The sequence below is a fragment of the Lagenorhynchus albirostris genome, chromosome 15, assembly GCF_949774975.1.
Source record: "Lagenorhynchus albirostris chromosome 15, mLagAlb1.1, whole genome shotgun sequence".
Lineage (NCBI taxonomy): Eukaryota > Metazoa > Chordata > Mammalia > Artiodactyla > Delphinidae > Lagenorhynchus > Lagenorhynchus albirostris.
In genome coordinates, this window is record NC_083109.1 from 40,558,652 (window position 1) to 40,584,707 (window position 26,056).

The 26,056-nt window shown below is 36.0% G+C and overlaps 2 protein-coding genes across 15 annotated transcripts in view; one reads left to right on the forward strand and one right to left on the reverse strand.

Annotated features, from left to right (window-relative positions):
- Nucleotides 1-14,238, reverse strand: part of ESF1 (ESF1 nucleolar pre-rRNA processing protein homolog) — a 59,449-nt gene extending 45,211 nt beyond the window's left edge. Inside the window, exons 1-7 of the mRNA XM_060123798.1 lie at nucleotides 14,188-14,238; nucleotides 12,438-13,119; nucleotides 6,782-7,197; nucleotides 6,058-6,171; nucleotides 3,949-4,049; nucleotides 2,802-2,954; nucleotides 184-298 (exon numbers count right to left, since the gene is read on the reverse strand). Coding sequence (XP_059979781.1) covers nucleotides 184-298; nucleotides 2,802-2,954; nucleotides 3,949-4,049; nucleotides 6,058-6,171; nucleotides 6,782-7,197; nucleotides 12,438-13,077 — 1,539 coding nt within the window. The 5' untranslated portion in view covers nucleotides 13,078-13,119; nucleotides 14,188-14,238. The remainder of the gene's footprint in view (nucleotides 1-183; nucleotides 299-2,801; nucleotides 2,955-3,948; nucleotides 4,050-6,057; nucleotides 6,172-6,781; nucleotides 7,198-12,437; nucleotides 13,120-14,187) is intronic.
- Nucleotides 14,239-14,350: 112 nt separating this feature from the next.
- NDUFAF5 (NADH:ubiquinone oxidoreductase complex assembly factor 5) overlaps nucleotides 14,351-26,056 on the forward strand; it is a 32,733-nt gene continuing 21,027 nt past the window's right edge. For 13 of the 14 annotated variants that reach the window (XR_009535528.1, XR_009535531.1, XR_009535529.1 and 10 more), the window contains exons 1-6: nucleotides 14,352-14,602; nucleotides 16,829-16,869; nucleotides 19,834-19,897; nucleotides 21,160-21,207; nucleotides 22,483-22,586; nucleotides 25,749-25,788. Coding sequence is in view for 4 of the 14 variants with exons in the window: in XM_060123993.1 (XP_059979976.1) it covers nucleotides 14,381-14,602; nucleotides 16,829-16,869; nucleotides 19,834-19,897; nucleotides 21,160-21,207; nucleotides 22,483-22,586; nucleotides 25,749-25,788 (519 nt within the window). In the remaining 10 variants the exon portion in view is untranslated. Of the gene's footprint in view, nucleotides 14,603-16,828; nucleotides 16,870-19,833; nucleotides 19,898-21,159; nucleotides 21,208-22,482; nucleotides 22,587-25,748; nucleotides 25,789-26,056 lie in introns of all 14 variants that reach the window. The other variant, XM_060123990.1, reaches the window with a different exon arrangement.

The window sequence follows — 26,056 nt, forward strand, 5'->3', positions numbered from 1 at the left end:
AATTTGAAAATAGGTTCCAACACATGTGGGAGATAAAAATGCAAATACACCTGTGTTTGATTTCTATTTGTACTTATGCTTTAAAATTTTGAATCCTTTCCATTTCTAAAGATGCTGTAAGTAAATAACTCTTTTCTTAAAAATATTGAGTCCAGCTATATATTTTCTAAAGTTGAGAAATACCGTTGATGTTCCCATTGCAGCAGATGTGAAATATCTTGGCTTATATGCTGTTAAATCCACTTCTGAGGCTACATCCTTGGGCTCATCATCAAAAGTAATATCATCTGGTATAAACCTAAGAAACAAAGAAAAAAATAAATTTATTTAAACATATGCTGCAGTGATAAACAACCAGAGTTTAGATTCTCTTCTAATTAGGTATAGTGTATACATACACACCATATAAGAGATTCTACAGAACACACATGTAGATGAAGCAAACAATGTTAGAAATAACCTTGGCACAAAATTTCTGAAATTCCTAAGCTATAAATCTGTAATTCCACCAAATTTGAGTGAAGTCTGTGTAGGCAGAAACCCTGCGTTAGGAGTCAGTTAATATGAGTCAGGTCTAAACACACATGGGTCCCTCATGTTTCAAAAAGACCTAGATTCCTGATAGCTCAGTCATTGGCTTGCTATATGATATTCTGAAGATCAAATACAATTATTAATGGGTAAGTGCTCTGAATATAAAGTATCATACATATGAGGTGTCACTGAAAATAAGGAAAAGCTTAAGGTTGATTCTTCAAGACTAAAAAAATCTTAACAATTTTATAATTTTTTTCACAAATAAATAGCTGTTAAATGTAAATCAGTCACTGTAATTGTTTGACAATTCTTAGGCATCAGGCTAAGGAGTGGGAGGAAAAAAGCAAAGAGAAATGATTCATGGTTATTATATTTAAGTTTTGTCATTTATATAGGAGATTTTATTTCCACACATGAAAAAGCACCTGCTGTATATTGCATCAAAAATGATTTTTTAGGGGAGGAATGAATAATTAAGGTTCATTAGGTCTACATCAGTGGTCCCCAACTTTTTTGGCACCAGGGACCGGTTTCGTGGAAGACAATTTTTCCACGGACGGGGGGTGAGGGTGGGGTGTTAGGCTTAGGGCAGTAACGCGAGCGATAGGGAGCAATGGGGAGCAGCAGATGAAGCTTCGCTTGCTCGCCTGCCGCTCACCTCCTACTGTGCAGCCTGGCTCCTAACAGGCTGTGGACCAGTACCAGCCTGCAGCCCAGGGATTGGGAACCCCTGCCCTAGATAACAGGATGGCAGCAGAAAATTCAATTTTCTTTTATAAAATTATATATGACAAAATAAAACAGGGAATATAAGTTTTTCCATGGTCATTGATCTTATTTTCTAGGTACTGCCAGAGTTTATTCTAATACTGCATAAAAATGTCCCAAAAAGGAAACAGAAAGAATAAAATGATCCTGAAAAGAACATGAGAACATGAACTCATGATACGCAGAGTTTGACATTCTAACAAATGTTTGGTAACTACTATTTATATATCCAAAACAAGTACCTCCTTTTGAAACTGTTAACAGAAAAGAGAAGGAAATGTCTTGTTTGATGAGATATGCCCTTCTTGCTATATACTTAAGCATGCTAAACTCTTACCCTAAATTATCAATACAAAAAATTTTACTTGTGGGCTTCCCTGGTGGCGCAATGGTTGAGAGTCCCCCTGCCAATGCAGGGGACATGGGTTTGTGCCCCGGTCCGGGAGGATCCCACATGCCGCAGAGCGGCTGGGCCCGTGAGCCATGGCCACTGAGTCTGCGCGTCCGGAGCCCGTGCTCCACAACGGGAGAGGCCACAACAGTGATAGGCCCGCATACGGCAAAAAAAAAAAAAAAAAAAAAAAAATTTTACTTGTATTCTTCTACAAGTTGGAATGCTTTTGAAGTGTGAAAGTCACAGTGATTATCAATTGATGCATTTTTTTTCCATAAAATATTTCATTTTGAGAACAAAACCGCTAACAAACCTGGATACAAACAAGTGATTTCTATTGAAAATGTCACAGTAAAATGGTTCACTGGGTTCAAAGAACTAGGCTAATGATAAAATGGTACAGTAGTTCGGCTTCCCGGTTTCCTTAGAACAGACATTCCCAAACACCTAAGGTTTTTCAGCTTGGGTCAGTGAAGCCTGAGTACGTGGTGGAAATAATGCCCAAGTCTGAAGATAAAGCCAGCAACACCATTCACTGAGCAGCATTGCCCAAGAGAACTTTCTGTGATGATGGTAAAGTTCTGTATTTGTTCTGTCCAACATGTGGTCATTAAGTACTTGAAATGTGCCTAGTGTGACTAAGCAAATGAGTTTAAGCTTTTTTAAATTTTTAATTAAATAAATGTAAATAAGCCAGATATGACTACTGACTACTGTATTGGATGGCACAGATCAAGAGATACTAGTTTATTACAAGTAAATTCCTTTGCCTCCACCTCAATGCTTTTTAAAAAGTTACTTCACCCTGGTTCCTAGTTCTAAAAGAGAGCTGCAAAGAAATAGCTACATAAAACCCATCATCCTAAAAACATATTTGACATATCTGAAAGGACATAAATGTGAGGTGACTCATACCTAATATTTTAGCATTTTCTCATTCCAGTTTTCTTTCTTAAGAGTGATGTTGTACAAGGAAGTTCACCAAAAGCAAAAAATCCTCTTAGAACGTGAAAGGACAGAGAGCACTACCAGTTCTAATATTTCAATTCTTATAATCATGTTGTGCTACAAGATTAAATTGGTACAACACACACTAGATTACCTGAGATCTATGAACGAGCAACTACTTTCGAATTCCAGGCCATCACAATCCTCATAAATTTTAGCGGCTGTTTCAAGAGAATCACAGTCTACTACCGCATAATAGTACTTCAGTCGTTTGAATTGATAATCTCTCAGTTTTTCTCTACAGGTCCTAAAAGGGGAAAAACTCATTAGGCTTACTTAAACAGGAACACAAATACTCTCTCCCTTTAAAAAATAAATGTAATTGTTCCAAGAAAAAAAATTACAAACTGGTTTTTATTCCAATCCAACCTTCCTTTATGATTTTGCCTTCATAAACATTAAATACTTAAGCCCAATTTATTATTTTGACAAGGTACAGACCAGGGACTTTGACTGGAATTTGATATCTAGAAAAGGAAAGCAAGAACTACATGTGCTTACCTGTGATTTTAATTCTTAGAATAGCTATTTTTTTGTTTGTTTTGCTATCACATACAGCCTTCTCAAGTAAAACCACTAGAGAGGATCACTGTATTATAAAATAATAGGAAAGCATTAGCTTTTATTATAAAGAAATTACTGATCTTGTAAAACTTTATTCAGGTGTTGTCAAGTCTACGTGGTATAAATTCAACTTACTTAACTACAGCATATTCTTTGAGGGTCTTCATCTGCTCTCTTTTGCCACCAATTTTTATTAAGTGCACATATAGCTCCACCTAGTGGATTAAAAACTACCTTAAACTTTTTTCTATACTACATTACAATGATTAAGAACTTTTTCTACTATTCTTATATTTTTCTATTTAATCCTTAAATAAGAGAAATTACATAATTTGAAGGCAAATAGTTTCAATTCCATTTACATAAAAAGCAACATCTCAGAAAAAAAGCAAAACTTACTGATTCAGGGCAATGAGGCTGAGACCTCTAAATCAGTTTAGTCATGACATGTTTTTAAAACTGCAATAATAATTTTCATGAATATAGAAATACGAATACAAAAAAATGTTACTGGAATAGTGTGCCACTTCTGACAGACTTTAACCTGCTTTGAAAACTGTTTTAACCATGAATGGCACAAGTGTAAACTTTAGTCCCAACTATTAAAGTGACCAGAATTCTGAACTAGTGACACAAACTCATGAGGTTTAGTTTTATTTTCTAGAGTGTTTTAATACCAGTCCTTTTCAGGGGCATCTTCAGGAATGCTTAATAACTCTACTGGTCCTTGAACTTGCTCTTCCTTCATCCTCTCCTTTCCAAATTCTGAAGCATATATCTAAACACAAAAAAGTAAGATTAATGTAATTTATATTTCCCTTTTTTTTATAATATACAGACCTGTCAAGGTCAGGAACTCTAAACAACTGGACTCAATGAAAACAGCAAGAATGCTTCACTTCCAAACCCACTATAGGAAGCTAAAGCATCCTCAGGAATAATCTTAAAAATAGTCATTTTGGCTAGGGATTAACAGATGTGGGCTTGGGAACAAAAATAGAATATCTCCTCCATACATTCTGGGCTCTAAGGGAAAAATTAAGAAAAGTGAAACAAGATTCTAAGTTCAAGGAATGATACATACACACACACACACACACACACACACACACACACACACACACACGTGTGAAAAATGATTGGATTAAATAATTTAAATGATATATTAAAATGATTAAAGAAATATATAAAACAATGAAGAAACATAATTTTGTAACACCTAACTTATCCCTAAAATCATATCGTTTATCCAATGCTTTCTTTTAAAGAAATTCTTTAAATAAAAAAGAACTGATGACAATCTTATCACACAGGTTATATATAGTCTTGGTATAAGAAGGAGTCACACTCGCCTAGATTTGGTATTATCTTGGCCACTTTTGAGATTCAAGAAATATAATGGTATTAATCTGCATTGTTTTGATACAACTGGGCTTAATATTCATCTATTAACTAATGTACACTTTTTTGAGTTGTTTGAAATATCTAATTTATCCACTAGGGGATCCAAGTTTTTCTTACTAATCTAAGTTGCATAAAATAGCTTTCAATGCAGAAATTTTTAGTATATATGCTTACATCTGTTGATTCTTTTGTACTTTTTTTCCTCTTTGTAAGTCCAGAGATTCCTACTACCCATCTCCTAAAACACAAGATTTAACAAAAATACCATTCTATTTTATTCTGCCAGTAGTTTTAAAATTTTTTTCTTCATTTCATCTGGCTATCATTTGGGGCTATTACAAGGGCCTGCACTAAGTTCTCCAACACAAGGACTTGTCCGTTTGTTCCAATACCATGTACTCAAGAAGTTTATTTTGTTCTAAATTATCATACAAACTCTTCTATCTACCTATTGCATCAAGTTGTCCCTGTACTTTTACCCAAAGCTATTAAATTCTGTAGCATTATAAAATGTTGAGATATTGTAACTGGTAGGGTGAATCCTTTTATACTGGTATGATTCCTCAAAAACTTGTGAGTCATTCTCACTTGTTTATTCTTTTAGATGATTAATGGTAACCTTTTTCTTAACTTTCATTTGAACTGAGATTTTGATTGAAACTATACTAAAACTGCAGAACTGACATCTTAAATATTTAAACTGAACAGTAGTAATTTAGAGCTGTTTCAGGCTCTGTACTAAATACTTAGCATGATCTTCTTTTCATTTAATCCTTACCACTACCTTAAGAAATACTACTGTTATATCTACTTAGAGGAGAAAAGACATTTGAGAAATTAATCAATAAAATGCACAAGATCATACAGCATGTATCAGAATCAAGATTTGAATATAGGTCTGTCATACTACAAAGCCTAGAGTCTTAATACCTACGCGGGCTCTCAAGAAATATGGTATCTCAAAATTTAAGTTTTTCAAGTATTATTTATCAAGTGTAACAGCTTACTTCATGTAGGTCATATTGTTTAAGGTAATTTCTAAGGCTTTTATATGTTTCTGCTGCTAATTTTTCTTCTTGCTAATTCTAGTAATGAAGCATTTTTAAAAATATTTATCTTATACCTTGTCCCTTTACTGAGCTTTATTATAACAGCTTTTCAGTTGATTTCTTTGTTTTTTTTAATTAAACACAATCATATAACCGAGCAATAATTTTACCTCTTCCTTTCTTACTTTCATACCTATTATATCAGTTTTGTGCCTTAACTGTATTGGACAACTTCCAGATTATTTTCCTTAGAAGGAAAACTATGACTTTAAAAAAAGAGATTTAACTTAGAATGCTTAGAAATGTTCACTTCAAAATAAAATCAATTCTCACCTTTACAGAAAATATAACACCTCCTTTAGGTTTAAATGAATTGAACAAAGCCAGCAAATCTTTTGCCTTCAATCTATCCCAGTCCATGTTGCAAACTGCTAATCGATGCGTAATCTAAGAAATGAGAAAAATTAAATATGATATAATCTATATCATTCCCAATGCTTGCAAAATTAAGATAGTAAAAATATAATGCCTTCTTCTCCCCAAATCCTGAAATCATTAATATAGTATTTAAGTGGTTTCAATATGTAAAAGAAAACTTCAGATGAGTCACACAAAAGTAAAACTGTCAACAGAAAAGCACTTTCTCTTACTTGGTTCTTAGTTCTTGAATCAGAACATGACAAGCTGATTCTTTAACCACCAAGTTTGTTAAGCTATTCTGCCACCCATAAGTAGGAAAGCTGAGTATATTAATCTACAGCATTTCTAATAGGTGCAGTAGGAATTGAAATATAAACTCCTAGTTAAAACAAGAATTTTCTAAAAATTTCATGTGACTTTTAATTATTTATATAGAAGTTCATCCCTATCTGCTTGGACAGACATGTACTTTATATAGGTATATTCTGTATCAAGAAGTTTTAATCAGAATCATCATCAAGAGTATTATTTACCAATAAAGCTTTTCCTTGTTAATTTAATGACATCAATCCTACCATCTATAACAGCTACTTCTACTGTACTCTTGACAAATAATCTTATTTATTCAAAAGGTCACCTCATCAGCCCGAGGAGCATCTTTATCTAATTCTCTCCAAGCATGCTCAAAACCAGATTCCTCTGGAAGTAAATATGCCATATCTTCTTCATCTTCAGAACTACTTTCTATATTTCCTTTGCCCCTCGCAAGATCGGGGCCACTGTCACTTTCACCATCATCCTCACTATCCTCATCTTCATCCTCCTCATCATTTTCATTCCCTCCATCATCATCATCATCATCATCATCATCATCATCATGAAGATCAGCAGCAACAGCTCTACAAATGCCTGTAAATTCATCTTCAGATTCTTCATCACCTCCTATTTCACTAGCACTTTCTGAATCTTCCTCCAGAGCTTCTTTGTCAAACATTTTACCACTTGCTGAGTTTTCATGACCATCACTGTCTCTTGCCATTATGAATGGAACCACTGCAAAAAGGTCAAAGGTGGGAGAAATTAAGAAAACGTAAACACTGAATTAAATTAAATCCAAGTTATTTTGACCTCAAATCCAGTGAAAATATAATTTCTATGAAACAGACTAAAGGAAAATATAAACTTGGCAAAATTCATGCCTAACCAAGTTATTTAATAGAAATCTTAATATATACCCAGATCACACAAGTAGATTCATATACTCATTCAATATTTATGGAGTGTCTGCTCTGTGCTAGGTACTCAACATACTACCATTGGCAAAAGAGAAACAATCAATGCCCTCAATAAGCTTCCAGTCAGGTGAAGAGGATAGATGGACAGTTATTGATCAAATAAAATCCATCAAATCAATGCACATAAAAAAATGAAATTACAACTAGGGTAAGTGCCAAGAAGAAATGTTACAAGATGCTATGAGAGCACAAAATAGGGGTCCCTAAGTAAGTGATAAACGAGTTGCTACTAGAAGGATGAAGAGGAATTAAGTAGTCAGGGTTAGACTAATAGATGAAGGAAATGTTCCAAATAGCAAGAAAAGCATATGTAAAGATCCACTAATAGAAAAAAGCTGGCAAGCATGTCTGGATTACAGATAGCCAGAAGTCTTCTTGTACAGAAGTCAAGTAGAAAATGAAACTGAAGAGTTAGGTAGGTGCCATGTAGCTTTGGACTTTATCATAAAAACATATAGAAGCCACTGCTATTTTCAGAAGGAGGGACATCATCAGATTTGCATATTGAGATCACCTCAGCAACGGTGTAGAAAACTTGAGGGAGTTAAGAGTAGATGTGAAAAAGAATTAAAAGGTTAGTACAGTATTCCTGGTGAGAAATGAAGGTAGCACTAAGTTGGTGGCAGTAGAGATGTAGAGTAGTGAGTCGCTCTTGACTTTCAGAGTCAGGAGGTAAGACCAACAGTAATCAGTGACAGGGGCTTGATATGGGGAATCTGGGCAGTGTCAAAGATGAGTCCTAGCTTCTTGACTTGCAGAAGGAGCTAGCTAGTTAGATGGACAGACAGAAAAAGAGGTAATGATAGAAGAGAACAAGTTTGTTTGGTGGAGGTATATCATGAATTTGGTTTTGGATATGTTGAACTGGAAGTGCCTCTGAGCCATCTAAGAGGAGATATAGAGAAGGCCATCGGCTGTATGAGTCTACAGCTCAGAGAAGTCTGAGCTGGAAATAAAGTTTTTGACTGATTCTTGTATATAATAACAAACGTTGTGATGTGGATAAGATCAGTTATGAAGAGAGCAAAATAGTAACTTTTCTGCTATATCTTAAAGTTTGCAACTGGCTTATGGTTAGCAATATATGAGTGAAAGACTGGTTTCACCTTAAACTGGGTTTTTTTTTGGTCCTCATTATACACAGAAAGGACTGATTTCCTATTTCTAAAACAATCATATGCTTCTATCTATTCTGTGCATATCTGTGTGAGTATAGCTATATCTTATATATCTTATTCATCTTTAAGTTGGAGCTTATGTTTCTGATTCACAGGTTCTAAGTGGATAGAGCCTATAAGTGGTCCTATAATCTTATAATAGTCATTCACTGACCAAATATTGAGTACTATGTACAAAGAATTGAGCTGGGGGGACCAAAAAGGGACATGATGTATAACATGATCCCATGCTCTTCATGAGCTCATAAACAAAAGAAATCATTTACTGATTTATGAAATTATGTTCTAAAGCACCACAGAGAGAAACACCTAAATTTGCCGGCAGAGAGGTATTTATAATAAGGAAGGCTTCAAAAAGATGCCTGACCTGAGACCAAGTGAAAAGGGGTTTTGTTAGGAGGAAAATAGGAACTGAGCTTTATTTTAGTACCACAAGAGGGGGAGTAATAAAAGATAACTAACTAGTAGATGTGAAAAAGCCAAAAAAAGGCATTATCATAAGTTCTATAAATGGGATCAGAAAAACACCACCATGGATAGTGACAGAAAGTTACTATTAGATAAGCATTAGAACTCACTTTTAAGCAACCTGCTTAAAATAACACCTTGGGGACACAGCTCTATCTAGTATTGCAATATTTCTCAAACATCAGTTATTACTATACAATTTTCATGATTTTTGCCTGTCACTGATATTTTTCATGAAGCTGAATTTTTTTAAATTAAAAATATTAGCTTGTTCTAAACAATATCCCTGAAGCCACAAACGTGATATGGTGGTTACATTTTTTTGCCTAAGATGTTGAACTACGTAACTATTAATATAAAAAATGTTTGAGTATCACCTGACATATGACATCTTCTCACATGACAATGGTACACATATCACATTTGGGGTTGTATAATAAATTGATACATGGGAGACTGAAAGAGATCTAGTATTTTAATATTTTTGACAATATCAATTACATTCAGAATATTTATTCATTCACTAAACATTTGCTCAGACCCTACCTTGTACAAAGCCTTATTCTAAATAATGAGGGAATAGAAAAATAAGTAACTGCCTCTATTCCTAGATGGTACTGCTCCAGTAGTGACTATAAGCACTACTATTATTCAGCTACTTTAAAAAAATGCTTTATCATTTTCCCTCTGATTATAAAAGTAATGAATGCTCACTGTAAAAAATTAAGAAAATATGGTTTAGCAAAGAAAATAAAGATAACTAGTAATTTTTCATTCAGAGATAACTAAGTGGTTATTTTGGTACATAACTCCCTAAATTTGTTTTCTATGATATGCCCACTAATTTAAGTAGCTAGTCATACCATTTATTCTATTTTGTAACCTATGTTTTTGGGTTTTTTTTGGTCGCACCGCGTGGCTTTCAGGATCTTAGTTCCCTGACCAGGGATGGAACCCGGGTCCTCAGCAGTGAAAGTGTAAAGTCTTAACCATGGGACCACCAGGGAATTCCCATGTAATCTATTTTTAAAACTTCGTATGTCATGAACATATCTGTATATGTCATAACTTATTTAATCAACCCCATAATGATTTATGTTACCGTTTAAAAAACTTTAATTCTTTAAACACATGCCCAATTGTTTACTTAAAATAAATTCTAGGAGTGCAAGTGCTGGGCATCAACATTTTAAAATGATACGTAATATTAAACTGCAACTCCCTACATCATCTTTACCTCATAGCACTTAAAAAGCCCCTTGTACACAGTACTTGCTGGAATGATAAGTCATGAATGAATAAAGAAAAAAAGATGGTGCTGGTGGAGTCACATGATCTCTACTTACAGATAATGCTTTTTCTAGACTGTGGAAGCAATGTAAATTACAGCAAACAACATGGTGGGGTAGAAAGAGTCAAAGACCTGAGTTACTGGCCCAGCTCTGTGTATCCTCACATAGATCACTTGTTTCCTAAAGAATATATCCTAATTTTTCATGGTTACTGAGAAAATTAAATTAAAAAAGATATGTCAAAAGATTCTGTAAAATCAACCCCAAGGATTATATGGATATGTTATAGTAATCTAATGCCCTAAATCTAGTGAAATTTGAAGGATACTGGACTAACTTCGCTCACAAACTCAGCATCAAGCCAACCTTGCTGCTGTTCCCAGCCTGATCTTATCCTCCACTTTCAGTAACCAGACTTGCATCCCTTGTCCCTATACCTCAGTTTGCTGTGTGGTTCCACTATAAATCTCACCCCTGACCCCTAGTCTCTGCTATTTAGAATTCTGTCCACTGCCTGATACTTCCTACCTTCCCAGTGTGATTATGGCCTGTCAAGACCTCTCTCTGCCTCTTCTTGATGCTTACCTTCCTTGGGTCCTGTAACCACAGCCAGCCTTTGTCTGGCTTATCTGAACATCACCAATTTTCAGTTACAACATCAACCATCAGCAATACCAATACTCAAAATTGCCTGCTGCCAGAGGTGACACAACTTTTTAATAAGCTTAGAAAACTTGTAAACATGAACTAGAGTCAGATGTTTCTTACTTAGCTTCAAACAACCATTTCTAGCTTTATTATTCGCTCACCCCTTCAGACACCTTATTATCTAATCAAATGGGAATACTGATCTCTTCTGAGCAAGCTCAACTGTATCTCTGCTCAAAAAGTTCTTTCCGTGTAGAATACTCTGGATCCCAAATTTAATTCTTCCAAACCCCAACCAAAATAGCACTTCACCTATGAATTTTACTGATTACCATATCTTGAGTGACCTCCTCCTCCAAATTCTCAGAGCCCTGCTCTTCTACAGCACTTTAAATTACTCTATTTTGTATTATGGTTCTGATTAATTTCTTCTGCTTTAGATCTGCACTGTCCAATATGGTAGCCAGCAGCCACAGGTGGCAATTGAGCACCTGAAAGATGGCTCATCCAACTTGATATTAGTATGAAAATAGAATATAAAATATCCCATTACATTTTTTATGTTGATTACATATTGAAATAATTTTTGATATATTAGGTTAAATAAAATATATTAATAAAATTAATTTCACCTGTTTCTTCTTACTTTTTAAAGTGTCCACTAGAAAATTCAAAATTATATATTTCTATTGGACAGTACTGCTTTAGACCAGTGACACTGCACAGAGTTTAGCAGGTTGTTATTTGCAAAAGGTGATCTGCAAAGGGTCAAGAAGGGCTGAAATCAAGGCCAAACTCCAATCACCAATCCACACACCCTGCAGGAGTACTGTGTCTGTTCAGGGGAAAAGAACCTGTGCCTCCCTCAAAGGTGCTGTCCTCACCAAACTGTGAGTTCTGGAAGTGCTGTGTGTCCAGAAGGGCGCATCTTTTTCTAATCTGCACAGGCATCATATACACTAACAGTAGCCCTGAGATGGCGGAACCATGTCTTACTCAGTGTTCTATCTGCCACATATTAGTTACTAAAAAGTAGTTGAATGAATGAAGGAAGGAATGAGCACCCAACTCTACTTACCTTCTTCAGACACACCTCTTTTTATCCTGTGATGAGACCATATAACATTTTATCTGGTTGGAGAACCTAGCTGTCACTAGTGCCCACCACAAATCAAAATCACTGTTTAGCCTCAAGACCTAAATTTTTGTCTCTCTTCTAGCCATTATAGCATCAAATCAAAAATTCATTATCATATGGTATTTTTTCTTTCATAGCTTTATACTTCCAAATAAGCATTTGACCACTTTTATGATACTATGAAAATACTCATTAGATATATTTCCTTTTTTAAAAGACTAGTGTAAAAATAAGTAATGTAATACCAAAGAATCTTTAGTTCTTTCCAACCAACCTGATTGCATTTCTCTTCCTGTCTCAGAATACTTGACTTTGGGAGACTGTGCAATTTCAGAGGTGCCTGAGTCTACTGTTCTTAATTTTCCTTTGGGAAACAAGTCTGTATTATGTTGAACAACGGTTTTTTTCCCTTTTGTACTTTTTTGTATAAATTCTTTGCTATCGCTCTTGGGACTTGTTGACTCTGTCTTCTTAGATTTGCACGAGGTTTTCATTTTCTGAATTCTCTCGGAGTTATCTAAATCATTCTTATTTCCAGAATCCTTTTGATTAATTTTCTTGGCTTCTTTCTTTTTCTCCTCAACAAGATTTTTTGATTCTTTTTCGTTTTTAGTCTGGGGTTTTTTCTTCTTCAGTTTCTTTTGGTTCAAAGTTTTATTATCTTCATCAGAGAGATCCGAATCAGAATCTGAAAGGTCGTAAAAACGCTTCAAGTCCTCTGTAGTGCTATGGTTGATGGGGCGTCCTCTTTTATCCACAGCATAATTCAATTTGAACTTTTTGTCATGAAACATTGCTCGAAATCTCTTGTCAATTTTGATTTTTCGATCCTTTTCTGGCATTTCCCAAAATCTCGGGTCCTTTGCAACCCGCCTAAACCGCTGGTCACTCATTATTTCTTGTTTGGATGCCATTTTTAAATGTCTGACTGGGCAAATGCTTGAAGAAACCAGACACTAAAAAATAAAACAATAATGAAAGGTTACTAATATAATTAAATAAGATGCTTTGGGAATATTAATTCACAATACTATATTCTAAGGTAAATGTAAGTAAAATAAAAGTAACATGTCTAATTTCCTTTCCCAAACTCATTTTGAGTCACATGCAGAAAATAAAAAACTATCAGAATATCTTCTTTTGAGTACAGATCATATGGAGAAATAAATTTAAGGCAAAACCAAGCAGAATTCCAGGTCTTTATGGCGGGGGGCAAATGATTACTAGCCAACTGCCCTCACTTAGATATCCTATATTTCTACTTGTATACTTGTATGTGTTACAAGTAAAAAACTAATGTAATTTAAAAATTCCGAAGTCTCAGTTGGTCTTATTTGTTTCTTCACGTTCTGGTCCCATTCTCTCCGTTAATCCTTACTTCATTCTACCCGGAACAGCATTTACTTCTATGTGGCTAGTCTCCTAACTAAACAGACCAAAATCAATTCAGGTTTAGCTCAAAGTTCCCCCTTTATATACTACCACCTTTCATGAATCTGGTGAAGTCTCACTCTAGTTAATAAATACATGGTAATAGTGTTTTGTTTCAAAAGCAAGGCTTGACTATGATGCACTTATACAATTAAACATTTAACGCTCTGAACAGCCTTATGGAGTAGGGTAGGTACCATTTCATTCAACTATTACAGCTAATGTGTATAAGTGTTTAGAACGAAAGCACTTGATACACTCCTGATATTCGGAGAGGGGAAGGCGACCTAACCTCATCTCCGACGCCCGCCCTCATCTCTGTAGCCCACCCTCCCCTTCTACCCACCCTCTAACGCGGGAAACACCAGGGTGACCCCGGAACTAGGGTCTCCTTCCCAACTCCCAAACCTCAGAGAGCCGGAAGAGGGAAGAGGGCCCTCAACAGGACGCGGAGGAAGAGCAAGGAAGCCTGAAGAAAGAAGTCGGAAAGGCAAGGAGGAAGAGCGCGGCCCTCACGAATCCGATGGAGACCCTTTCAGAGACCGATTCTGCCCCCTCGACAAGCCCTTTTTCTGGAACCTAACCCCACTCACCAATTCCGAGACTTCTCCGAGCCACACGTAGGCCCCCAACTCCCACAATCCTCAGCGTGACGCGCAGCCGTAATGGTACGCGAACTGGGCCAAACTTCTTCCGCTTTCCCTCGGCGAAGTTCTCCAGAGTCCTCGCTGAAGCTGCGGCGCATGCGCACGATAAATGCGCCTGCAAACGGCGTTGCCGCTGGAGATGCTGCGGCTGACCAGGTTCCCGACCCGGTGGCGGCGACCTCCGGCGGCAGGGGTCCCCGCGAAGAACGTCGGCTTCAGGAAGGTGGCCTCCGGCGTCTCTTCCCTGGGCAGCGCCTCGCCCAGATCCCTAAACATATTCGATCGGGATTTGAAGAGGAAACAGAAGAACTGGGCGGCCCGGCAGCCTGAGCGGATAAAGTTTGACTACCTGAAGGAGGAGGTGAGTCAGCGGGACGGCGGGGAGGGCGGCGCCGAGCCTTGGCTTCGGGTCCGGGAGCTCCGGCCAGGCCCCGGCCGCCCCCACTTCGCTGTGTGAGCTTGAGCGGCCGACCTGCCTGTCTGGGCCTCTACTATAGTCTCCCAGCGGCCGGGCGCCGGTGTTTGTAAATTGCTCTTCATTCATTCATAACCTCGGCAGATGGTGCCTGTATTACAGGTGTGACCAGGGCAAAGTAAGACCGCTGCTCTCAGGAGATTTCATTCTTGTGGGAGGCGAGACAGTGAACAAAAACATGTAATTTCAGCTAAAGAAGTAAGGCCAGGTAACAAAGTGAAGTAGTAAGGTGACTGCGCTGGTCAGGGAAGGCCGCTCAGGCAGACGACGTGATGAGGAATTAGCCAGGCTGGGATCTGGGGGGAAAAGCCTTGTAGGCAAACGGAAAGACAAACCCAGAGCCCCTGAGGCCGAAAGGACCTTGTTGAGGCTTCCAGGGACCTCCATTGGGAGGTGAGGGAGGGCCCAGCTTACGAGGGCCTTAATGGTTAAGGATTTGGGATTTTCTTCTCCATCTCGGCTGTCCATTTGATATGGTAATTTCTGGCCGCATGTAGCTACTGAGCACTTGAATGTCCCTTTGAGATGGGCAGTAAATGTAAAATACACGGGATTTCAGTGACAATGTGAACAAAGGATGTAAAATATTTCCTTAATATCTTTTTACATTGATTACATGTTGAAGTTTTATTTTTGATACATTGAGTTAAATAAAATGTTTAAATTAATTTCTTTACCCTTTTTAAAATGGCTACTAGAAAATTTTAAGTTGCTCATGTGGCTCTGATTGTTTTTCTATTGGCCAACATGGCTCTAGAGGAATGTGAGACTGTCGAATGCTTTTAAGCAATGGAGTGATGGGCTCTGGTTCGTGTTTTAGAAAGACTTATTAAGATAAATTAAGATCTCTGATTTGTCTGTGCTGGTTTGAGAGACCTCTTCCTCTCTGCCTAGGTGGTCTAGGGACTTGAGCAGGTTTCTGCTTTCTGGACAGGCAGCACAGAGCTCAGGCCTCGTGTTTCTTCAGGGATGGACTAAAATTGAAATCAAGTGTAATGAGTTCTTTCAAGCCTATGCAGCCAACATTTACTGCCCCTACTTTGGGCAGAGCTCTGTGCAAGTCCTGGCCTGATCAGATGAGTGACTCTGTCCTCAGGGTTCATGGTGACATGTACTTAGAAGATGTGAGTTTCCAGCCACTCTTCTCCAAGAGAAGCACCTGGATTACAACTTGACTGAGGCCTCACCAGTGTTTAGGACTAGAATAAATGAGATAAAGTATATGAGAGTTTTTTTAAAAATAATAAACAAAAGGTATTCATATTAGGAATGACGTACAAAGTGGAGTCCTCTGGGAAATGACTTCTGCTGTTCTCCTCCCTTACCCCTTCTTCCCCCCCAAAGCAAATACACGTATGTCCTGAACTTTCAAGGCCTAATAGAAACTCTGGGATGTTTATAAGGGAATGAATGGAATATTAGGCTCCCACATCTTTATTCCTGCTAGACGAAGCTAGCCCAGCAAAAAGGAGGTGCCTACCTTATGACGTCTTTTAAATTAGGGTGGGATTGAAGAGGTTTCTTCAGATTTGGCTGACTTCTAATTTGCAGATGTTGCTCAGAAAAGTTGTTTACTCATTTAGGAGTTCCACAAAATTTGTTAGTAGTTATCAAATAATAGAGTTTTTATTAAGTGATCATTTATACATTGATCTGTAATAATCCCCAGCTAACTAATTTTTCACTTTCACATACCTCATGCTAGTATCTATAGACAATAATATGCTTGTTATGTTCCTGTTGATTTTTTTTTTAAATTGGGGTATCCTGTTGCTTTTTGGCCTTGCATTCTTGTATCATATGGAATATAAAGTCATATATATATACATATATGTATATATATATGTATATATATATGTATATATATATAGTATTTAGTCTTCTTTCCTTAAATTGACTTCTGAAGTAATTAACTCAGTGTGTTTCCTTTAATTTATGGTGTTCCTATTCAGAATTTGAAAAGAAAGTTGCTGAGGTCAAATTGAAAAAGGGATAAAGGGAATTTAACATGTTGAAACATAAGTAACCTATGGATTGTTGAATACTGGAGAGAGTGTTACTTCTCTGTTAAACCTACTCATCTTAACTTCATTGCCTCTTATAATCTGTCAGGTTGGAAGTCGGATTGCAGACCGTATATATGACATAGCCAGGTAAGTGATGATTGTCATAATAAAATACAGTCAACTTTTCTTTTTAATTATTTTTTTAATATACTAATTAATTTATTTTTGGCTGCGTTGGGTCTTTGTTGCTGTGCGCGGTCTTTCTCTACTTGCAGAGAGTGGGGGCTACTCTTTGTTGTGGTGCACGGGCTTCTCGTTGCAGTGGCTTCTTTTGTGGTAGAGCACGGGCTCTAGGCGCGCAGGCTTCAGTAGTTGTGGCGCACGGGCTTAGTTGCTCCGTGACATGTGGGATCTTCCCGGACCAGGGCTCGAACCCGTGTCCCCTGCATTGGCAGGCGGATTCTTAACCACTGCGCCACCAGGGAAGCCCCAATCAACTTTTGAATGAAGGCTTGAGAAATTAAATGCTGAGAACTTGATATCTGGAATGGCAGCATCTAGATGAATTTATTACCAGGATTAGTAGTTTTAATCACTCTTAGATCTCTCCTTTTTTTATGTCTGAGAGAGCAAGTATTTTCTCATTGTTGTCTTAAAAAAGAATGAATGGGGGGCTTCCCTGGTGGCGCAGTGGTTGAGAGTCCGCCTGCCAATACAGGGGACACGGGTTTGTGCCCTGGTCCAGGAGGATCCCGCATGCCGCGGAGCGGCTGGGCCCGTGAGCCATGGCCACTGAGCCTGCGCGACTGGAGCCTGTGCTCCGCAACGGGAGAGGCCACAACAGTGAGAGGCCCACGTACCACAAACAAACAAACAAACAAACAAAAAGAATGAATGGAAACACAGCTCAGCTTCTCTCCAAGACTAAATGGCTATTCCACTTGATTTGGTCAAAAGCGAGTAATGGAAAGATTGCTCCAAAAATGGATATAATTGACATGTGAATTTTAAAATTTACTAAACCTAATTTTAAAAGTTTAAAATTTTAACAGAACCTTTTACCATCTAAGTGAAGGAGAGAGTCTACCTAGATTTGTTCCCCCATCAAGTTATATGAGACTTTGGCCATTATATCTTAGGTATTATTAATAGCAATAAGGGTTTTATGACAATTATATAGAGGCAGATTTGAGAAAAGAACACCTTCATCAAATATTATTAAAACCTTGATGGAGTCATTGCTCTATATTAGGCATAACAAAAGCTTTACAGGTTTGAATTTACAGCCAGGTAGCAGGAACCACAGTTAAATAATGGCTTTGCTATAGAATTGCTCTGTGATGTTAGCAAATCGCTTTTGGTGCTCTTTTGTGTAAAAGACACACATTAAATTAGACCATATGGGATGAATTTATTTCATTTTGTCTATTCAAAAAAGGGGAATTTTGTAAAATCACAAACTCTTGAAATCATATTTTGGATATACCCTGGCTACTTAAAATAGTCTTGGGGTGAATCAGTTTCATAAAGTTAAAAAAAAAAAAATTCTTCATTGTTACAAAAATCACCCTCATTTCATCTGTTTCATTATTTTAAAAATCTGAAAAATAGCTAATTCTCTATACTGTAGTCATTCATTTGCCTGGCTTTTAGGTCATTTGCAGTTTAATAAATGAAACATTAAATTTTCCAAGTCAGATTGGATTTTACAATCTCTTTATGTCATAGTACTGAGCAAAACACAGGTCTGTGGAGAAAACTGTGATTTTGGCTAAAAGCATGTCTTAAAATAACAGTAACTCTTTGGAATTAAATCATTAAAAATAACAGTCTAAAATGTCTTACACTAATGTTTTATTATTAGAATAGCTTGTATTGTCAACACTGATCTTATGTTTATTATTTAAACTAATCCAACAGATTATTAAATGTCTTATTTGTGCTCTCTGAAGCTTACTTAGTACTGTTAAAGTCGGTGATAATAATAAGTCCTAACTGTTGAACATTTGTACTGTGCTGAATACTTTACATGCACTGTTTCATAAAATTCTCATACCAACCCTGAGGAAGATAGTAACTTTTCCATTTTATAGATGGGGAAACTGAGATCCAGCAAGATTAAATCACTTGTCTGTGGTCACAGAGCCAGTAAATTGTAGGTCCAGAATTCTAACTCGTGTCTTCGTGATTGCAAAGGCTATATGCTTCCCCAGGCCACACTGCCTATGTTCACAATCAAGATAGAGGGCATTAGGTAAATAAATGGTTCTCTCACCAGTGGTTCTCCAGCTGTGTACTGGTGTTCTATATTTTTGACATAGGTTTTTAACAGAAATTGAAAAGGAACTCTTGCTTCCAATAGGAAAAATGTTATTAGTGGATAAAATTAAAAAAAATTTTGTCACAAATTTTTCTTAAACCTATGACCCACAATTGGATGTGTAAACTGATTTAGTATGACATATATTTGGAGGAGACAGCATTGCATAGGGGATAATAGTTCTGGTTCAGGATTCAAACAGACTGAATTCAAGTTCTGACTGCTGGTTATTAGTTGAGTGACCTTGGATTGACTTACTTAACTCTGCATACTTAGCACACTGCTTTGAACCTGGTAAGATTTAAGTAAAAGCTATTATTTAGTTGATATTTTGTTTGATTTTTAGTTTATCATGTTTTACTTCATGGTCTTTCACATGATGATTTCTAAGTCATCAAAAATTTGAGAAGTAGGGATAAGTAGTAAGTTCCTGGTAGGTGTGCCAAATATTTTCATGTTCATTTACATTAACTTCTTTTCATTCTTTATCTGGGTATATTATCAAATTAAAATACCCCCTACTAAATCAGTTCTTCACATCCACATCATGGAGCAACCTTATGGAAGGCCATTGGTTGTGAGGTCCTGTGAGTGGCTAGGCCAGACAGACTTGCCGTGTCTGGTGTGTTCTCTGAGGGATGCACCTTGTGAGGCAAGGCAGCAAAGGCAGATGATATAACTTTTTTGAAAGCTGTGTTCACTAAAACGTTTTTACTTAAGAAAATTAGTTTTTAATAGTTATTTATGGACTATTTTTATAGACAAATATGACTTCTGTGTCTGTTTTTCAGAGATTTCCCCCTTGCTTTGGATGTCGGTTGTGGAAGAGGTTATATAGCACAACATTTGAATAAGGTATATTTATTTGATGACTTAATTTACTTTGAGAAATAAAATTGGCTAATTTTAAGGGAAGACTTTCCTAATCAATTTGTATCATATTTAGATTTTGATTATATCAGAATTTCTCATTTCTTTGTTTTTTTTGAAGTGATGGAACCAGTGGTTGTTTTGTGTCTACTCCTAAGTAGTTTATTCTTAAATTGTTTTTTCTTTTCTTTGAATCCATTTTATACGGTGTTCCTACTGATAGTTTCTTTAAGTCTATGTAAGATACATTGTACTTTATTACCACTTTGTTCAAATATTTTTAATAATTCACAATAAAAATCACATTGACATTCATTTGGAAGTTGTGAGTAAGCTAATACTTTATCTATGAAACATATTCATTTCATCAGTTGGTTAGAAATCTTGTGTGTGATGAAATATAAGTAGCCTTTATTAATGCTTATACCATTTTATTTTTCAATTTGTAATTCAGACCAAAAACATTTATTAATTGTTTTAGCCTCTCTATGTAGCACACTGTGCTGGACACAAATTAAAGTGGGATTTCTATATCAAATCTACTTAGAAAAAAAGTACACTTGAGCCAAGGCAGGAGGACGGGTGTGTATGAGCCTCTCCAAATACTGTTATTGATAATAGTAAATGCCATGGAAATGGTACAGTCATTAAACTGCAACAGGAGTCAAGGGAAAGGAAAATCAGTAGGGTTTCATTTGATCAAAGGCTTCTGAAAGGGCACAGAATCTGACCTGGGATTTGAAAGAATCTGGATTGGTGTTTCATAGGCATTGGAAGTAAGGGCATAGCAGGAGGGAAGGTGGAGGTAGAAAGCTGTAGGGTGTGATACAGTGATGTTTAAGAAAGATTAATTTGGGGATGGTATGCAGGAGGGATCTTCTCTGGTACAAGAGTGGGGACTAGCTCTCAGCATATTATGCCATGGAAAAATTAACACATAGCCTTAACCCAGTGGAGTAAATTAAGGATGCTGATTATTCATACCTGTGTTCTCCATTTTATTAAATATTGTTAAATATATTACATGTAGGGTTGACTGCATATATTTAATTCTATGTAACTTAATATGTGTTATTAAAAGTATTTGTGTACCATACTAATTACATGCAGAAAAATACCCTTACAAAGCTGAAAATTAATCTATAATTATCACTTTTTCCTTTACTAATTTCAACAGTTGTTTTGTTTGATTTGTTACTAGTTTTTTTTTGTTTTTGTATTATCTGATCAACTTTATTCCTTTTCAGGAAACTGTTGGAAAGTTTTTCCAAACAGACATTGCAGAAAATGCTTTGGTAGGTAGCTTTTTAATACTATAGGTTTCTGATCTCCTGGTTTGTTTTTTAGTTCTTTACTTTTTTATTTCCTTCAAAATGAAATTAGCTGTTTTTTTCCTGATTATAAATGTAACAAACATGAAGGAAAGTAAAACAGTACAGGAAGTATAATGGAGGAAGGAAAAATCACTCTTAGTCCCACCACTCAGAGGCAACCACTGGTGACATTGTGGTCTCCACCTTGTAGGCATATAATATCTCCCCAACACTGTTTTATACAAACATTATTATGCTAACATGCCATATTTTTCATAGAATACCACTCTTTTATATCAATAAATGGTATATATATATATATATATATATACACACACACACACACACACCCCTATTTATACAGCTATATAGTATTCCAGCATATGAATATTCCACGATTTATTTAGCTAAATTTCTTTGAAAGACAGTTGTATTTCTAGTATCTCAGTAACCAACACTGTGATGAACATCCTTATATAAAGCAATTTTGATTTATTTTCTCCCAGGGAATAAATTCCTAATAGTGGAATGTATGGATTCATTGATGTTCAGCTTTAAATTTTTAATATACATCTCCAGCCGTTAGAAAGACTGAAGAACAGAATTAAAAGAAAGCACTCTTTTCTCCTTCTCTTTGGCAACACTGGGCCATTTATTTTGTCTTTGTCAATGTAATAGGCAGAAAGTAGAATTTCATTGTTTTTATTTACATTTCTTTGTTTACTAGAGTAGCCAAATAGCTCTTGATGTCTTTTGGCTATTGTTTTTTTTCAATTTGTGAATTTTGTAAGTAATTTTTATGATGTGCCTGTACCTTAGTCCTTTATCTACTTTAACCTTGGCATGTTCTTATTCTAGGTGGTTTGTAAGAACTTGCTTTTTAGGGATATTAGTTTTTCTTCATATATTTAAAAAATATTTTCCCAAATATATTGTTTACATTGTTTATTGCTTTTTAGAAGTTTTTGATTAGTTTATCATCAAGTATATCAGTCTTTACAATTTCTGTTTTTTGAGTCACGTTTACTTAGGCATTTTCATCTAAGAGTATAAAAGTGTTCACCCATATTTTCATCTAGCAGTTTTCTGGCTTCAATTATTCCACTGAAACTTTTAATTTTTTTAATTTTTATTTTTTAGAAGGACTAGAAACTACCAAGTAAATATAACATTGACTTAAGTTTAACAAACAATGATTGTGTTAATAATTAAGATGTTATATAAATGTGTTTTGAACGTCTGTTTTTTAACTTTTAGAAAAATGCCTTAGAAATGGAAATTCCTACTGTCAGTGTTTTAGCTGATGAAGAATTTCTTCCCTTCAGAGAAAATATATTTGATCTGGTGGTTAGCAGTTTAAGGTTGGTAATCTATTTGTGCTTTTAAAAAATATATGTTAAAAATAGATAATTTATGCTATAAAATTTTAATATTATAAGGTAAATAAAATAGATAACAGAGTAAATATCTTAATAACTTATTTTAAGTCACAAACCAGTTTTCTCTGGTAAAGAATTATGGATTATATGCTCCCTAGTGGGGATAAGTGATATAGTACCTCAACTTTTTTTCCTCCCCAACTTTCCTTAATTTGCTAAAGTTTATCTGTGTTAGAAGGGTTTTCCTCGCTGACGTAACCTAGTTACATGTTGATGGGGCAAGAGTTTGAAAGAGTATACTGGCTCCAATATTCAGATGTTAGAACACCCTTATAAACTCATTCTGGCAAATAAGGAAAAGCTCATATTTCCTTTAACTTTAATTCTTCTACACAGAGACGTAGTTCTCAAGGTTACTTTTTCCCTTTGTACTTCCTACCATGTCCCTCCACATTTATTACAAAAACATATATTATAAATGTTTGTTGAATAGATTATAATGTACAAGGCACTGAGCTCGATGCTTTGGGGAATTGAAAAATGAATTCAGACAGGAATCCTGTCCTCAAAGACCTCAACATCTAATAGAGAAAATAAAGTATTCTGTGTGGTGCTTTATTTCTCCTTATTAGTATAGTCAGATTTTTTTTCAAAGATTCAACATGCTCAGTTCAGCCCTTTTAATGGCTGTTTTTAGGGTGACCTGTCATTATGGTTTGCCCAAGACTTTACCAGTGTTAGCACTGAAAGGCCTGTGTCTCAGGAAACCCCTCAGTTCCAGGCAAACTGGGAGCGTTGGTCACCCTTGCTGTTTTCTTTAGTGAGTTTGTAATTTTTTCTCTGCTTTTTGAGGTGTGCTGAACAAACTTAGAAAAGTATTCCGATTCTATTGTGAAATGGAAAACATTACACGTACTTGGTCTAAGGGAAAGAGCCCTGGGCAGAGAGTCAGAACCTGAGTTTTAACTTTAGCTCCTGTGCTTGTTATTTGCAAGTAACTACTGTAATTCTGTCACTTTCAGTTTCCCCGTAAGTATGATAGAGTTTATAATATGACCTCAATTTTTAAAGTATCAAATAATTGATAGAAAGCATTATGAAAGATAAATGTGAGCTTAACATAGTATGGTTTGAAATGGGTCTTCGGTGCTCTCCTGGAATTCAGCTAAGAGGATGCCAGCTCTACCAGGAAAGTGTGACCATACTCTACAGAGACTGAGTCTTGTGGTTATACAACACCACACTCTGGGAGAGGATCAAATAGAGTCCAAAGACAATGCAAGACATTTCTAAAATTAAGTTTTAAGTATATAGAACTTTGAGTTTATTTATTCTTTTTTATAGTCTTAAAAAATATGGGATATTATTTATCAGAAAACTCATTGAGTTATTTTTGATGAGTAATACTGTTTGCCTTGGGAAAATTATAGGTCTGATGAAGTGGCTTCCCCACCTCACCCCGCGAAAGTAGGACTTAGAATTCTATATATATCTAGCTTAATTGTTTGATTTAATTGGTGAACTTCCTTGAATATGTCATCAGGTCCTTATTTTTACTATTTCAAATAATTTCTCAGAATAGCACTGTTTAAATGAAATGCCAGATAGGGATGATTTTTACTTTATTTTTTTTCCCCAGCTTTATTGAGATATTATTTATATATAACATACGTAAGTTTAAGGTGTACCATATGATGATCAAATACATATATATATTGCAAAATGATTACCACAGTAAGGTTTGTTAACAATTTTCATCCCTTCACATAATTGCAATTTTTTGTGTATGTATGTGGTGATAACATTTAAGATCTACTCTCTTAAAAACCTTCAATTATATAATACAGTGTTGTTAATTATAGTCACCGTGCTGTGTATTAGATCCCCAAATCTTGTTTATCTTAAAGCTGGGAGTTTGTATCCTTTGAACATCTCCCTGTTTCCCTCTGCCCCTGGCAGCCACCATTCTACTCTGTTTCTATGTGTTTGGCTTTTTTAGATTCTGCATATAAGTGAGAACATACAGTATTTTTCTTCCTTCGTCTTGCTTATTTCACTTAGCATAATGCCCTCAAGGTCCATCCATGTTGACCCAAAAGGCAGGATTTCCTTCTTTTTTATGGGTGAATAATATTCCTCTGTGTGTGTGTGTGTGTGTGTGTGTGTGTGTGTGTGTGTGTCTGTGTACACACCACATCTTTTTTATCCATTCATCTCTTAATGGACACTTGGATTGTTTCCATACCTTGGCTACTGTGAATAATACTGCTATGAACATGGGAATACAGGTATCTCTTCAAGATAATGACTTTACTTCCTTCAGATAAATATCTAGATGTGGGATTGCTGGATCATATGGTAGTTCAATTTTTAATTTTTTGAGGAACCTTCATACTGTTTTCCACAGCAGCTGTTCCAGTTTATGTTCCCACCAACAATGCACAAAGGCTCTCTTTTCTCCACATCCTCACCAGCCTTTGTCATCTCTTTTTCTTAATGCACATCCTGATAGGTATAAGGTAACATCTCATTGTGGTTTTGATTTGCATTTCCCTAATTATTAGTGTTGTTGAGCATCTTTTCATATACCTGTTGGCCATTTGTATGTATGCTTTAGAAAAGCTGACTTTTACTTTATTCATTGAAGACTATTTGGAGAGATAATCATATCAGGAAAGTGATATACTGTCACATTTTCTCCTGCAACAGAAGGAAGGTAATTGCCTAGGAATATTTTTTATTTTAAAACTTGTATGAGGGGCTTCCCTGGTGGCGCAGTGGTTGAGAGTCCGCCTGCCGATGCTGGGGACGCAGGTTCGTGCCCCCGTCTGGGAGGATCCCACATGCCGCGGAGCGGCTGGGCCCGTGAGCCATGGCCGCTGAGCCTGCGCGTCCGGAGCCTGTGCTCCGCAACGGGAGAGGCCACAACAGTGAGAGGCCCACGTACCGCAAAAAAAAAAAAAAAAAAAAAAAAAAAAAAAAAAAAAAAAAAAAAAACTTGTATGAAAACAATCAATGAATTTTGATATGCAATTTCAAACATCAAAATGTACACCTTTTTTGTGGCTTATCATTATACTAGTGCTGCTCGTACTAATTAATTATACACATTAAGCTAAAACAAATGTGTGTTTTATATTTTAGTTTGCACTGGGTGAATGACCTTCCTAGAGCACTTGAACAGGTAAAAATCTTAGTGTTGATTCTAATAGCCTGTGTTATTTTGTTTATTATGAGCAACTTATAGATGTTTCTGTTTTTACACAGAAACTTATAGATGTTTTCCATTTTATATTTTTGACAATTGGAAACGGAAGCAAATAAAAAATTGATTATCTTCTGTCGGCCAGATACACTTGGTGCCCTTTGGCATATTAAGAAGTACATTAGTGACTCCCTGTTCCCTGAGAATTAAGAAATCTAATTATGGAGATGTTACTAAAGTTTTCATA